Here is a 16492-nt window from a genome sequence, read left to right on the forward strand (position 1 = left end):
GCTTATGAAAAAGGTACCAGGGGCATCTCATGGGGCCCCCTACTGACCCCGGGCCCTCAGACAGTGCCCGAGTTTCCAAATGGTCAGTCCGCCCCTGCTTCCGTGATGTTGAATGGATATATAATGCACTAACCAGATAGCGCAAACATGTGTGCCTTTTGAGTTGTCAGACCACTCCTGGTCATGAAGAACTGGAAAGGTAAGAATCAGGAGATCATCTGGCAAGCCAGCAGCACGACAGGTGATCAGCGTGTCATCTCTCTCCAAATGATGTTACTCATCCATCCACCAGGGGTCATATTCCAGGTATCATGTATACTCAGCCATCCAGCATGGAAACCTCACTGTGGTAGGTATGGGGCACCAAAAAAGGGGATCCACCTTGAAAGGGGGGGCTCTTGATAAAACGAGCCCAAGCAGAGATCTTGGGCAAACTTTGGCCCCCTCTGTGCCGGTGGTCAGTGGAACTTTGGCTCCCTCTGTGCCGGCGGTCAGTGGAACTTTGGCCACCTCTGTGCCTGTGGTCAGTGGAACTTTGGCCCCCTCTGTGCTGGTGGTCAGTGGAACTTTGGCCCCCTCTGTGCTGGTGGTCAGTGGAACTTTGGCCCCCTCTGTGCCGGTGGTCAGTGGAACTTTGGCCTCCTCTGTGCCGGTGGTCAGTGGAACTTTGGCCCCCTCTGTGCCGGTGGTCAGTGGAACTTTGGCTCCCTCTGTGCCGGTGGTCAGTGGAACTTTGGCTCCCTCTGTGCCGGTGGTCAGCGTAACTTTGGCCCCCTCTGTGCCCGTGGTCAGTGGAACTTTGGCCCCCTCTGTGGCGGTGGGGCATTTGCAGTGTGTTTGAGGCGCATTTACATTGACATGTAAAGTGATGTGGGGAGTAGAAAAGCCAGCTGATCGCTACATCCTGGATACATTTTGGCAACACAAAGTAAACTACGTTGTCAACTGCATTGGTACAGAGCATTAACAGGCATTTGTGAGGCTTTAAAACCACGGATGAAATGCCCGATCATGGTGCACGTGTGAACTTTAGCATACGTTGGTCCTAAGGTTTACCAGCAGTGGCGGACTGACCATTTGGAAACTCGGGCACTGCCCGAGGGCCCGGGGTCAGTAGGGGGCCCCATGAGATGCCCCTGGTACCTTTTTCATAGGCTTTTTTGAGTTTGGGCAAGGACACAGGGGCCCCATAATCCCCTATTGCCCAGGGGCCCCATGAGTTGTCAGTCCGCCCCTGCTTACCAGAAATGCCAGTTAAACATGACCTATGGGGACACATAGCACCATCCCTGCTCAGGAGATACATTGCCGTGAAGAAGAGACACAAGGGATTGTAGCGTGTCGAGTGGCACAGAGAATAGATTAATACAGTTAGGTGTCCTTTTATGAAACTGAGATCAGCCGCGATCCTAAGGATCATTGCTGATCTCAGATCATTAGTGGTTTAGGAAACAGAGATGATCAGAGGAGAACATGTTCCCCGCTGATCATCTCAGCACTCAGATGGCCAGTATATGAAGGAGCGATGTCAGCCCTTCACTGGCGATCTGTGTTCTCCCTCCAGATTCTCCAGCCCAGAGGTGGAGAATCGGGGGAACCAGAAACGAAGCAGAGGTAATTTACCGCTGCTTAGTAAACGGTGTTGAATGATCTCTTTTTGTAATCTCGTGAGATTATAGCAACAGCAGCCGGTTTCCAGCGTTTAAAGAGTTTGTAGATCGCGTCTCCCTTCATTCGGAGAAGTGATCTACACCGCTTCATAAAAAGGCATTCAGAGGAGAACTGTCTCCTCTGAGAATGCGGGAGAACTGAGCAGCAGTCATTTACCGCTGCACGATAAAAGAACACCATTCAATGCAAAGACAGGGAAACCGAAGGGAGGGGTAAGCACAGGAGGGGTGTTGGAGAGACACATGGAACTGAACAGAAATCTGCGGAAGCGAGAGAGCTAAGACGAGAGTTTTGGAGGAATATAATAAAGATTTCTTTGTAGTAAGAGGCAGGAAGGCTACCTATCAGATCTGTATGTGGGGCATACTACTGACACTTGCCATGGCAATGAAGTGTGCACTATACTGGCTACAACTGACCGTTCCCTGCTCATCCAGGTAAGTTTCTTATCCACAATCAATGAATGGACTGTATCAGCTCCCCTTGTTTAGGGGATAAAAAAACAGGTGCAATATGTTATTTAAATTTGCTGAAAATATTATTTACCAAAATTCAAGCAAAAGACCAATTATTTCAGCCAGGTGACTGTATTCTTCAAATCTAATTGAATTTAGCAGAAAATAACTGTCACTGTGTTGAACAAAAAGTCTGGCATTTAATAACTGAGTCCACTGAATACAAATAGGAAAAAGAAATGGAAAGGCAAAAAGAGTGCTGACGTCAGATATGTTTTTGAAGCGATATATTTTTTGGCAACTTTTATATACATATTGCATTTAAAGAAGATTATTTTATTTTGCAAGCAAGTATGTAGATGCTGTCAATTGTCACTGGGCAATGGTGCTAGGAATTTTGATTAGAGTTCTGGAAAGTTTTTGCTACTGATATTGTCAAAGCTGTCTTCCATAGGAGGCTAGTTCCCTTTTGTATGCTGGCTGTGACTTATTAAAGATGTGCATGATTTACTTTGATTATATATTATATATCTATAGCGGATGCTGTACACAGTATATATAGATGTAGGTCAAGGTGTCACAAGATAGATAGATAGATAGATAGATAGATAGATAGATAGATAGATAGATAGATAGATAGATATTGAGATAAAGGATGGTTAGATACTGTAGATAGATAGATAGATAGATAGATAGATAGATAGATAGATAGATAGATAGATAGATAGAGAGGTAAAGGATGGATAGATAGATAAAGAGATAACGGATAGATAGATAGATAGATAGATAGATAGATATAGATAAAGGATGGATAGATACTGTAGATAGATAGATAGATAGATAGATAGAGAGGTAAAGAATGGATAGATAGATAGATAGATATTGAGATAAAGGATGGTTAGATACTGTAGATAGATAGATAGATAGATAGATAGATAGATAGATAGATAGATATAGATAAAGGATGGATAGATACTGTAGATAGATAGATAGATAGATAGATAGATAGATAGATAGATAGATAAAGGATGGATAGATACTGTAGATAGATAGATAGATAGATAGATAGATAGATAGATAGATAGATAGATGGATAGATAGATAAAGAGATAACGGATAGATAGATAGATAGATAGATAGATAGATAGATAGATATAGATAAAGGATGGATAGATACTGTAGATAGATAGATAGATAGAGAGGTACAGGATGGATAGATAGATATAGAGATAACGGGTAGATAGATAGATAGATAGATAGATAGATAAAGGATGGATAGATACTGTAGATAGATAGATAGATAGATAGATAGATAGATAGATAGATAGATAGATATAGATAAAGGATGGATAGATACTGTAGATAGATAGATAGATAGATAGATAGATAGATAGATAGATAAAGGATAGATAGATAGATAGATAGATAGATAGATAGATAGATAGATAGATAGAGAGATAGAGAGGTAAAGGATGGATAGATAGATGTAGAGATAACAGATAGATAGATAGATAGATAGATAGATAGATAGATAGATAGATAGATAAAGGATGGATAGATAGATGTAGAGATAACGGATAGATAGATAGATAGATAGATAGATAAAGGATGGATAGATAGATAGATAGATAGATAGATAGATAGATAGATAGATAGATAGAGAGGTAAAGGATGGATAGATAGGCAGATAGCTAGATAGACTGTAGATCCTGAGTAGTATGCAGCAAAGTACCACTAACCTATTTCTATAAGGCAGGCGACACCATTTCTAAGATTTGTTGAAAATATTAAAAACCACTTCATGCCCAGAACTCTATTAGTCCCCATAGAGATCTCTTCAGTCTTGCTTTAACTCGCAGAGTTGTTTTTAGAGATTTTTCTGTTTTGCACAAATTAACTAACATTTGTTGTTTAGCACAATATATATATTTAACTGCTTTATTTTATTTATTTATTAAGATTTGGATATATGTATTTTAGATTTTTAAAGTAAACCTGCCATAAGGAAAATATAGTGGCTGCTACTGCTGATCTCCATCCCAAAATGTTGGGAAGAAGTATGCAGATCAGGAAAGTCAGAAGTAATTTTCTGCAGACTTGTTATAGGTTAGTGTTGAAGGCAGAAGACTTGTTTGAGGTCAACGTTGAAGGCAGAAGATCAGCCTGACAGTCAGGAAAGTAGTATTTTCAGAAAAAGAGGTAAAGAAGAAAAACAAGGAAAGAGATTTCCCAGGAATTTAGCTAATGCAGGTTTTACATAAATAGTGCATCAGATATTAACCTTTAAATATAGTTGAGTCAGGAAAAAAAGAAACTGCAATTGTATTGTCACTTTAGAGCTCGGATACAATCTAATTGGGCTGGTGTAAAAAGCAATTTGTAGGACTGCAGCATTTTCACAAGTGCAGTTGCAATTGTATGATACTGTGGCGTCCAGAGCATCCAATGTATTCACTGGAATCTAGGGATATATATATATATATATATATATAACATTAAATATTTCAAACAACACATCACTATGGCAAGGGGAGACCATGCAAAGCTTAATTAGCTTTGTGCTGCTCTAAGATGAACCATCAGAGTACGTAAAAAGCCCTGAGGACATCACAAGAGTCATTCCTTGGGTTACATTGTGCTACAGAGCAATTGTAGGGAATCCTTTGCAGCAGACACATCATTCCATAAGATAATTACATTTATCACTAGTCCCCATCTAGCACTGTATTTAGACCCGGGGGCTCTGCCTGAAGAGCTCTAGACACGTAAAGCCCTAGGTCGCAGCGATAACTGCTTATGTCTGGGGAAGCATAGTTGCAAAAAGAGAAACAATTATTTTTTGTAACATGTGCCCTGATCAATCTCTAATGTTGGGCAGAAGCTCCTGGGCTGACACTCGGGTTAGGTTCACACTCATTGCGGTCTGGTACATCGCATGTAATTCGCACAGGAACCGCACCACATTCCTGGGCAAATCACATGCGAATTGTGTGCGGTGCGATTTGAGCCATACATTTTGTATGACCAAATATTGCACCGCATCCTCACCAAAAAGGTGCAGGAGCCTTTTTTGGGTCCGCACTAGAATCGGATCGCATGGGTATTTACACCTATGCGATCCGATTCTGCACATCGCACCGTGGTTTGCGGACTGCTTTCGGGGTGCTGTTAACTTAACATACACACCCGCAGCGGTTTGCATAAACTGGGTGCGATTCTGATGCGGTGCAGAATTCACACAGCAAACGCTGCGAATTCCGGACCACATCAGTGTGAACCCAGGCTCAAGGTCACAGAGGATACCTAGGTGAAAGAAATATGGAACGGTACCGGTAGAAAAAGGGGGAAAAAGGGAAAAGAGATATGGAGAACAAAAAGGGACATGAGCCCTGTTAATCATGGTGCTCTGCAACTCTTCGCCCTACTTTTGCCCAAGGGTGCCTTGGGCCTTTATGGACTTTAACAATACTCTTATCTTAGTCTATCATTGACAGTTCCAGCACAAACACTTGCCTGTACCCACCAACCAGGTTTTAAAGTACAATAGGTGAGAGAAACTAATGCAGCCTTTCTCAACCTTTTTAACATGGAGGAACCTTTTAAAACGCTTTCTGGTCTCAGGGAACCCCTGCTAATAACTGCTATATGTACAGCTCATGGTACATTAGTGTGACAGTCAGCAGGAATATGGCTCTTTTCACTTGTCACTGGGAAGAATCCCTCCACTACAGATAGCTAAAAAGATTTTTGTTGTCATTGGTTCCCTATCTAAGAGGCAGAAATTGCTCAAGAAACCCCTGGCAACTTCTGAAGAAACCCTAGGGTTCAATGGAACCCTGGTTGAGAAAGACTGCTCTAATGCATTTGTGAGGGGTCTTCAAAAAGTTTCCACAATTTTATATATTTGATAGAGTTTCAGAAAGTGTGGAAACTTTTTGAAGAACCCTCATATTATATGGTACATAGGAAGTTAGTAATTGAGAACTACTAAACCCCTTCAGCTTCCCTTTATGATAGACTACATGAATCTTAGTATACATACCTTTTTGTGTCCCAGTGACTATTTCCATTCATGCAATGACTTATTGGTCATATCAGAGTGCTGGGCAGGTTATTATGATCAATGCTCAAATGAACATGGGAATGGGTGACATCACTTTCCCAGAATAAGAAGACACAAGGTCACCTTGTATGAGGAGCATTGTGTGACATGTAAAGGTCATATTACATACTGCTTAGAAAAAAAATCCCAATGTTGCTAGTAGCTGAGCTTTGCTCAACCTGCAAAAACAGAACTTGAAAGATAGATGCAAAGATAATTGTGTGTGGACAGACCCTATTATTCGTGCATGCAATAGATCATTATAATTCTGTGCAACCTTAATCTATGTGAGTGGGTGGGAAACTCAAGCAGTAGAAGACTTGAATGGCAGTAACAAATTGGGCCCCGGTTTGTAAGGCATTGTACACAGGTCTTTTTTTTCTCTCAAAGAATAGGTGCAGCAACTCTCTCTTTCCGAGTCACCCTGCGAAACACTTTGGCTACACTTTTGACTGTCCATCTGACCTTTATTGGAAAAAAGTAGCATGTGGACCTTTTGTAGCAGTAATGTGGTGCTTCAGTTTACATTTTTGTTTCTTTAAACAATATGTCCTTTTAAAACCGATCCAAATACAGTATTTGCTTCATTGCTATGTAACATTATTGTTCACTGTATTGCCATATGTTCATAGAGAAGGCAAATGACACGTTTTCTCATGATAACCTTGGTGTATAAATGTTTGGAGAAAAAAAATGCTTCTTCAGGATAAACAGTCACACTGTAATTGTAAGGGTAAAGGATAATGGATTCCAAATGTCTCATCCTCTTGTTCCCCATCCCCTTTCAAGCCTCCGGTAATCTCAGCAGACCTAATGATAGAGTGGTGTTGGTGGATTTGGTAGTGTCCAACTCTTGGTGGGATAATAGTCCTGTGGGAGGCTAAGGTCAACCTGTCAAAAAAATAATTATCTATCTTGTTGCCCATGCAACTAATCTTTGCCCCGTTGCAAAGATAAGTCAAAAAAATATTCATCCAGTACACTTATGGGAGTCTCATATGTCTGATGAGAGAAAGGGAAGATAGTGTGTTGCCGGACCTCCAGATTCCCTTCTCTACCCCTTATGACCGTTATGCAAAATTTAACCTAAAAAATTCTAGATAAGCCAGGAAAATGAAAGACCACCAAAATTTGCACTTTTTGTAGTTTTGTACAACCTGCTAAGCATAAACAAAATTAAGGATTTTCTTTTCCTTTAAATTTTAGTGAAAGTTGGGAGACTTTGGAGAAATTTCACTATTTTGGCAAAATGCTTTGGAATTGAAATTAGGATACAATATTTTTGGTGGTTTTTAAAGGTACAATGGGTTTAAGTTGCCCTTGAGGTTTATGGAAGCTTATTTTACCCATTATGGACCTGTTCATGATTGTTTTATCTTTTCATCACAGAAAGGAAAAAAATAGCAAAAAATGCTAATTTTTACACAAATTATGATGAAGTACACATATAAAAAAGGACAAATACAAAAAACACATTTTCCAAACTGAATCCAATTATAAAAATGTGTTAATCCTGGATGAAAATTGTGTGATTCTTGTGTGAAATCGTTTATAGACTATTAAATGAAATAAACTAAACTATCCCAAATAAAACCCCAAAATACACATACTCCAAAAAAGAAAAAAACATTTTTTGGTGTAGGTAAAAATAGTTTTTTTCTCTGTGAAAACAATTTTGTCAAAATTATTTGTTTCATGCCTAATGCTCGCTCTTACTCTGCCCTAAGTGTCAATCCACAGTGGGTGGTGTACAAGATTATACCCATAATGTTCTTGCTATGTGTGAAATGTCAGTTTCTATTTGTTGCCCTTCATATGGTAAATGTGAACATTTGGCAAACATTAGAGAAAATAGTCTAAAAACATTCAACTAGAAGATCAATCAACTATTAACATTGTTGACTAAGAACATTCCTCCATGGTAGATGTAATATTTGGGGGTCTGGATCTCTAGCCAGCTGTGTCTTTGTAAAACCAACCATTTTTATTTATCCAAAATGCAAAAAGAGCAGCATCAAAGCAGCAAAACAGTCCATAACCTCTGGTATAAAACAAAGCTTTAGCTCACTGCCAGTGTTAACTTGTCCCACCACAGGGTTTTAAAGTTCCCACCTGCTTCAGGGGTCCTGAAAAGGGTACAATAGCTCAGCAGTGCCTCGGCAGATCGAACAGCCACAGCTCTTTCTCACAAATGTGTCCTGTTCCACACATCACCTCATCAACCTATCCTTTATCATCCCCCTTAAAGGGACCATAACCCAAAACAATGATAATACATATTTACCATCAAGGACCCATCCCTGGATCCTGTATAGATTAAATAATATTGATATATGATGGCCATCTTGGGTCAGCAGAGTCTTTTTAGGTCCCTACTCCTAGGTTTTGGCACACATTTTGCAAAGTGGATAGGAAAGGGAAAGAGCACTCCTCTGTCAAGGAAAGTAAGAGCAGCAGGGAGAGGTTCCTGATGAGGAGGGAAAGGCTAGGGACATGCTATCCAAATTGGGCCCACTGGGCTGTCTGTTGAGTTGAGCCTTTCTTTTAATACAAGCTCTTGCTCCTGCACCAAGACTCTGTGTGATTACTCTTCCACACCAAGCTGCACCTACTCACACACCCATTAGTGCATGGGTGAACCTTCAGCTTATTCCCAAAGAGCACTTTGTACACAGTGCAGCAGTCTTTCATATTATTTCCTCTTCTGGTTGAATGTTCTTAGCCAATAGTGTTAAACATTCAACCCAGAGAGAAAATAACCTATTTAAAGTGCAAGGAAACTCCTAACTAGTCATAAAAATGATCTTTCCCCCTCCTAACACTTATACTGACTGACTAAAAAGCTGTATATATTTACCTGTAACACCCTCCAGGTTAGCTAGATAGGCTGTTTGTTTTTTAATTTTTTAGATAGAGGCGGAGTAACAGCCTGTTAGTGAGGCAGGAGTTCGCCTCAGGACAGGCTGGGAGGTTCTACAGGTCAGGGCTTCTGGAGCCCACTCACCTTTCAAGAAACCAGAGGAGGAGGCCCAGATCTGCATGTTTGAGGGACTTTGGCCAATCCCCTGGCAGGAGGATGAGCATGGTAACCAGGGCAACCCTCAAATATGACAGAGCCCAGGGAGACAAGGGAGTTGGGTGGAAGATGGATTGAGAGAAGGCTGGAGTAAGGAGCCTGGGAGGGGGCCTCGGGGAGAGGAGCCTACCTACAGGCTCTGTGCTGAACAGGAGGATCTCCACTGCCTATAGTCTCCTAGGGAGGACATCCTGAGCAGCAGGGAAGGAGCCAGCCCAGAGAATGGCCTGAAAGCAGCTGCCAACCCACCACGCTGACAGAACAGGGCAATGTGAGTACTCTTACACCCTTTGGGCCAGATAATGAGAGAGGGCAGTCAGGCGCAAGACACAACTAGTTCTCATCCGGGACTACTAAATTGTAAGGTGAAGAGGAGGAATCATCCAGGGTCTGAGGAGATACACCGAAGGGGTGTTAGTGCTCCTTAATAGAGACTGTTGCTAATCCAGAGTTCTGCGATTCCTTAGGCATCACATATACCCCTAGACCCCATACAAGTTGTAAACCCCTTAATAAAAACCAGCTCAAGAACTGCTTACGGCCTCTGAAGGTACAATTATGGAAAATGCATGTTGCCTGACTGTGCAGAGCGTAGGGGACCCAAACCAAATCCAGTGGCCCCTAAGGGGGTAGTGCTACATACCTATTTTCAGTCCAGTTCAGTCTTCTGATCCAGCTCCCCTGTTCCAGACAGTGGCTGTTGAAGGGGAGAGGAGCAAGCTCCAGCAATGGATGGGCTATAGGAACCTATGGGTGATGTCACCACTCCCAGGCATTCCAATCGATGTTGAGTGTTCTCTCAGTCTGATCACATAACCAAGTCGAAGCAAGCTGAAAACAGGTATGTATCCACATCTTTCTTACAAAGATTAGTCAGTATAGTTGTTAGGAGGGGATGGGACCATTTTTAAGAATAGTTAGTGTTTGCCTAGAATTCTATTTGAACACTTCTGGCCAAATGTTTTTAAGGTGTTACTGAACCCACAAAAGTAAAATCAGTCTGTATATGCAGTAAAGCTTGCTTGTTATACTCACTGTGGAACCTAAGGGGTTAATCCTCTGCATTGTGTAAAAAGGCAGTTTGATCCTGTTTTCTCTCCACTTGTTCAAATGTCCACCTGATAAGACAGAATGAACCCGTAGCCACATGCACATGCTCAGTTTAGTGTGTTTTGCTAGAGAGGTTTTTTTTTTTTTTTCTTGGAAGAGTGCATGTGATGAGCACAGGGCCAATCAGCACTGTCCAGACAGAGATCAAGGGTTTCACATCCTCCTAGAGCAAAATAAAAACTCCTCCTACAAGCTTTAACCAGTGCTCTGCTGCAGTCACAAGACTGTTCTAACCGCTAATGAGAAAAAGTATTTAGCAGCTGTATATTTTTTCTAAAACAATTGCATTTCCATGTTGTGTGTACTGTGGGAGATCAGATATAGTGAATGCAGGGTCTGCGGAGACCAGATATAGTGATTGCAGGGCCCAAGGAGACCAGATATAGTGAATGCAGGGTCCTGGGAGACCAGATATAGTGAATGCAGGGTCCGGGGAGACCAGATATAGTGAATGCAGGGTCCGGGGAGACCAGATATAGTGAATGCAGGGTCCGGGGAGACCAGATATAGCGAATGCAGGGTCCGGGGAGACCAGACATAGCGAATGCAGGGTCCTGGGAGACCAGATATAGCGAATGCAGGGTCCAGGGAGACCAGATATAGTGAATGCAGGGTCCGAAGAGACCAGATATAGTGAATGCAGGGTCCTGGGAGACCAGATGTAGTGAATGCAGGGTCCGGGGAGACCGGATATAGTGAATGCAGGGTCCGGGGAGATCAGATATAGTGAATGCAGGGTCCGGGGAGATCGGATATAGTGAATGCAGGGTCCGGGGAGACTGGATATAGTGAATGCAGGGTCCGAGGAGACCAGATATAGTGAATGCAGGGTCCGGGGAGACCGGATATAGTGAATGCAGGGTCCGGGGAGACCGGATATAGTGAATGCAGGGTCCAGGGAGACCGGATATAGTGAATGCAGGGTCCTGGGAGACCGGATATAGTGAATGCAGGGTCCGGGGAGACCAGATATAGTGAATGCAGGGTCCGGGGAGACCGGATATAGTGAATGCAGGGTCCTGGGTTTGGTAACACTTTTAGGCTATTTTCTTTTATATCAGGGATTGCTACAGGACAACAAACAGGAACTGACATTTCACACATATTACAATTAGGGTAATATTTACGACTTTTGCTTGAAAATTCACAAAGCAAACATAGATCCCAAACAGTCGCTTAATTGAGCATTTACATTTTTGCTGCATTGTTACTAATTTGTTGGTCCACAATGGTGCTACGTCTTGTGAATAGCTCCCTGGCATAGTTTGTTCCTTTTTAGAGTGGGTTGTCCGGTACCAGAGGCAAATGCAGTCTGACATCAAGTCTTCTTTTTTTTTCACCATTTCTCTCTGTGTATACAAGCCCCCACACTTCCTCTGAGCAGTAATTTTGCACTGCCTCATTAAAATTTTCATCAATATTATCAATGTCAATTGTTTGACAGCTGTCAAAGCCTCAAAGATGATGTGGCTCAGAGCTGCTTCTTATATAGAAATATGGCTGACAATCAGGCAAAGGTTAGAGCCCTCTGTACTTGATTTTTGCGCTTATTTTCTTCCTAATTACCTATCTGAATCCCCATGCATTACTGATGAGGTTGGATAGTTCCTGGTTACCCCTACCGTGACATTCTAATTTTAATCTAGGCTATATCATTTGCTCTCCTTCTTGGTCTTCAAACAATCCCTATAGGAGACAAAGCTAAATGAGAATAGTGGGTGAAAATGAATGATTTATTCTGTTCTCAGATGTAATGTAAAGAAATGGTGTGGAGGCTTCTCGAGGGAAGTCTTGCATGGTGACACGCAGGTAGTTGCAGAATATCTGAAATGGTATATATATACAGTTGTGTTCAAAATAATAGCAGTCAGACATCACTAACCGGATCAATCACTGTTTTTGGTAGAAATGATATTTCTACATGGCAAATAATTTACTAGCAGGTGTAGCAGAGTAATAGAAATCCAACAGACCCAACAGTCATGACATGCATGCTGCTGATTCTGTGTCATTGAATCACTCATTGAAAGGGGCATGTTCAAAATAATAGCAGTGTGGAGTTCTATTAGTGAGGTCATTCATTCTTTGAAAAACAGGTGGCAATTATTGCCCTTATTTAAGGAAGGAAGGCAGCAAATGTTGGACATGCTGGTTACAGTGCATTTCTCTCTGAAATTCTGAGGAAAATGGGTCGTTCCAGACATTGTTCAGAAGAACAGCGTACCTTGATTAAAAAGTTGATTGGAGAGGGGAAAACATATAAAGAAGTGCAGAAAATGATAGGCTGCTCAGCTAAAATGATCGCAAATGCTTTAAAATGGCAACCAAAACCTGAAAGATGTGGAAGAAAGCGAAAAACTACCATTGGAATGGATAGAAGAATAGCCAAAATGGCAAGGACTCAGCCAACAATCAGCTCCAGGAAGATGAAAGAAGGTGTAAAGTTCCCTGTGAGTACTGTTACAATTAGAAGACGCCTATGTGAAGCCAAGCTATCTGCAAGAAGCCCCCGCAAAGTCCCACTGTTGAAAAAAAGACGTGCTGAAGAGGTTACAATTTGCCAAAGAGCACATTGACTGGCCTAAAGAGAAATGGCGCAACATTTTGTGGACTGATGACAGTAAGATTGTTCTTTTTGGGTCTAGTGGCCGGAGACAGTTTGTCAGACGACCCCCAAACACTGAATTCAAGCCACAGTACACGGTGAAGACAGTGAAGCATGGTGGTGCAAGCATCATGATATGGGGATTTCTCATACTACGGTGTTGGGCCTATTTATCGCATACCAGAGATCATGGATCAGTTTGAATACATCAGAATACTTGAAGAGGTCATGCTGCCTTATGCTGAAGAGGAAATGCCCTTGAAATGGGTGTTCCAACAAGACAACGACCCCAAACACACCAGTAAACGTGCAACATCTTGGTTCCAGACCAACAAGATGGACGTTATGGAGTGGCCAGCCCAATCCCAGGATCTTAATTCAATAGAAAACTTGTGGGGTGACATCAAAAATGCAGTTTCTGAGGCAAAACCAAGAAATAGAGAAGAACTGTGGAATGTAGTCCAATCATCCTGGGCTGGAATACCTGTTCACAGGGGCCAGAAGTTGGGTGACTCCATGCAACACAGATGTACAGCAGTTCTCAGAAACAGTGCGACTACAACCAAATATTCATTAAGTGATTCAAAGGAAAGCAAAATCTTCAAACATTTTTCAGTTTATATAGTGAATGTTTGAGTTTGTAAAGAAGAATACAAACACTGCTATTTTTATGAACAGTCTAATATTCACTTTTCTTCAATTTTTTTAGAGGAACAATACAAATTTGATATATTTTTCTTCATGTTTTGGTTTGGAATAGAATGTGTTGTGTTCCCAATGCATTTGTGTGGATGGAAATAAAAGCTATTAGAAGGATTTTGAGCTTTATTCACTTTTTTCAACACACTGCTATTATTTTGAACACAACTGTATATACACTATATTGTCAAAAGTATTGGACTCCTGCCTTTACACGCACATGATCTTTGATGGCATCCCAGTCTTAGTTCGTAGGGTTCAATATTGAGTTGGCCCCGCCCTTTGCAGCTATAACAGCTTCAACTCTTCTGGGAAAGCCGTCCACAAGGTTTAGGAGGGTGTCTATGGGAATGTTTCTTCCAGAGGCATATATGTGAGGTCAGGCACTGATGTTGGACGAGAAGGCCTGGCTCGCGATCTCCGCTTTAATTCATCCCAAAGGTGTTCTTTGGGGTTGAGGTCAGGACTCTCTACTGGCCAGTCAAGTTCTTCCACCCCAAACTCACTCCCCCATGTCTTTATGGACCTTGCTTTGTGCACTGGTGCGCAGTCATGTTGGAACATGAAGGGGCCATCCCCAAACTGTTCCCACAAATTTGGGAGCATGAAATTGTCCAAAATGTCTTGGTATGCTGACGCCTTAAGAGTTCAGTTCACTGGAACTAGGGGGCCAAGCCCAACCCCTGAAAAACAACCCCATACCATAATCCCCCCTCCACCAAACTTTACACTTGGCACAATGCAGTTAGGCAAGTACCGTTCCCCTGCCAACCACCAAACCCAGACACGTCCATGAGTTGGCCAGACAGAGAAGCGTGATTTGTCACTCCAGAGAACACATCTACACTGCTTTCGAGTTCAGTGTCGACGTGCTTTACACCACTGCATCCAATGTTTTGCTTTGCACTTGGTGAAGTAAGGCTTGGACGCAGCAGCCCAACCATGGAAACCCATTCCATGAAGCTCTCTACGCACTGTTGTGCGAATTTGAAGGTCACACAAAGTTTGGAGGTCTTTAGCTATTGACTCTGTAGACAGTTGGCGACTTCTGCGCACTGTATGCTTCAGCATGCGCTGACTCGGCTCTGTCATGTTACATGGCTTACAACTTCATGGCTGAGTTGCTGTTGTTCCCAGTTGCTTCCACTTTGTTATAATACCACTAACAAATATTTAGTAGCAAGGAAATTTCACAGATGAACTTATTGCATAGGTGGCAACCTATCATCGTACCAGTCTCTAATTTACTGAGCTCATAAGAGCGACCCATTCTTTCACAAACTTCCTCTGAGGAAGTCGGAATGATGAAACGAGTCAGAGCGTGACCATCTGTGACGTCAGCACGCATGCTGGGATCACGTGGTGGCATCACATGACCGCTGCTGCGGGATTCCATTGTCATGAGCGTATGGTGAGACTGTCACCTGTTTTGAGTGGCTATTTTGAACATTTTGAAGCTTGTACCTATACAATGTGCATTTTATCTGACTCAATGTGAGTTTATTTTAAAGGGGGTTTGGGTTAATAAACGTATAAAACGGTATTACACTATGTGGTTGTCTTTCACTTTGCCCACATATGGAGTTGGAGTATTATTGATCTAGTTTGATGATGAGGAAGCCGGAGACAGATTGAGTATTATCTATTGGATGAAAAGGACTGCTTGGTCTTTGTCACTTTCGGTTTGATTACAATCATTGATCATCAAGGAGGCTATTTTCCACTGCTGGTTAATCACCAGCATCTGGTGAGTGCTCATTTTGATGGGGTGTTAATCACGGCAAGATCACTATGCTGATGGATGAAGGTTTCGTAAATATCTTAATATTTGAAATGAATGAACTTTTTTCACACCTGTGCACTTTCACTATTTTTTACTATAATATTGTGGCGATCCTTGTTTATCCAGTTTTTCCTATTATTACTAAGCGCTGTTTGAGGACAGATTTAATACTCATACATTTGTTTCATATGGGGGCAGCACAGTGACTAAATGGTTAGCACTTCCGCCTGGCAGTACTAGGGTCGTTGGCTTGAATCCCAGCCACGGCGCCACCTGCCTGGAGTTTGCATGTTCTCCCTGTGCTTGCGTGGGTTTCCTCCGGGTACTCCGGTTTCCTCCCACACTCCAAAGACATGCTGGTAGGTTAATTGGATCCTGTCTAAATTGTCCCTAGTATGTGTATGTATGAATGTGAGTTAGGTACCTTAGATTGTACGCCCCTTGAGGGTTAGGGATTGATGTGAATGTACAATATATGTGTAAAGCGCTGCGTAAACTGACGGCGCTATATAAGTACCTGAAATAAAAATAAATAAATTTTATATATATATATATATATATATATATATATATATATATATATGTGTATATATTTATTGCGATATGGCAGGGAGTAGTGGCAGGGTGCTCAGGTGTACTAGCATTTTCAGTGAGTCCACACCAGTCAGCAAATCTGTTTTAGAGCTTGGTGGCCCACTTTTATTTAACCCCTTCACGCCGGCACCTCCGGGCCCTTTAAGGGTTTCAGAAGCCGGGAGGCGGGGCGAGGTTTAGGGTCATGTGACTGCCGTGACACGCCGTCACAGCGGTCACATGATTGGGAAAGGTCCCGATCGAAAGAGGAGATCGGGACCTTTCCGTGAGTACCGGACATGTGTGCTGGGAGCGCGCATCCAGGAGCGGCAGCGTTTTGGCAGAAAAAATGGTTGACCGCATATAAACATGCCTAAACACCTGTTAAGTGCGTTCAGCGCTTGAGCATTAATTAATT

General features: G+C 42.2%; 1 protein-coding gene across 2 annotated transcripts in view; it reads left to right on the forward strand.

The window, feature by feature from the left end:
- The first annotated feature begins 1656 nt into the window (after window positions 1-1656).
- Window positions 1657-16492, forward strand: part of LOC149438316 (glucagon receptor-like) — a 109640-nt gene continuing 94804 nt past the window's right edge. Inside the window, exon 1 of one of the 2 annotated variants that reach the window (XR_016307922.1) lies at window positions 1657-2108. Coding sequence is in view for 1 of the 2 variants with exons in the window: in XM_089659976.1 (XP_089516102.1) it covers window positions 2026-2108 (83 nt within the window). In the remaining variant the exon portion in view is untranslated. The remainder of the gene's footprint in view (window positions 2109-16492) is intronic. The other variant, XM_089659976.1, reaches the window with a different exon arrangement.

Source organism: Staurois parvus, unplaced genomic scaffold (genome assembly GCF_062004578.1).
Source record: "Staurois parvus isolate SC_StPar_1 unplaced genomic scaffold, SC_StPar_1.0 ptg001193l, whole genome shotgun sequence".
Classification (NCBI taxonomy): domain Eukaryota; kingdom Metazoa; phylum Chordata; class Amphibia; order Anura; family Ranidae; genus Staurois; species Staurois parvus.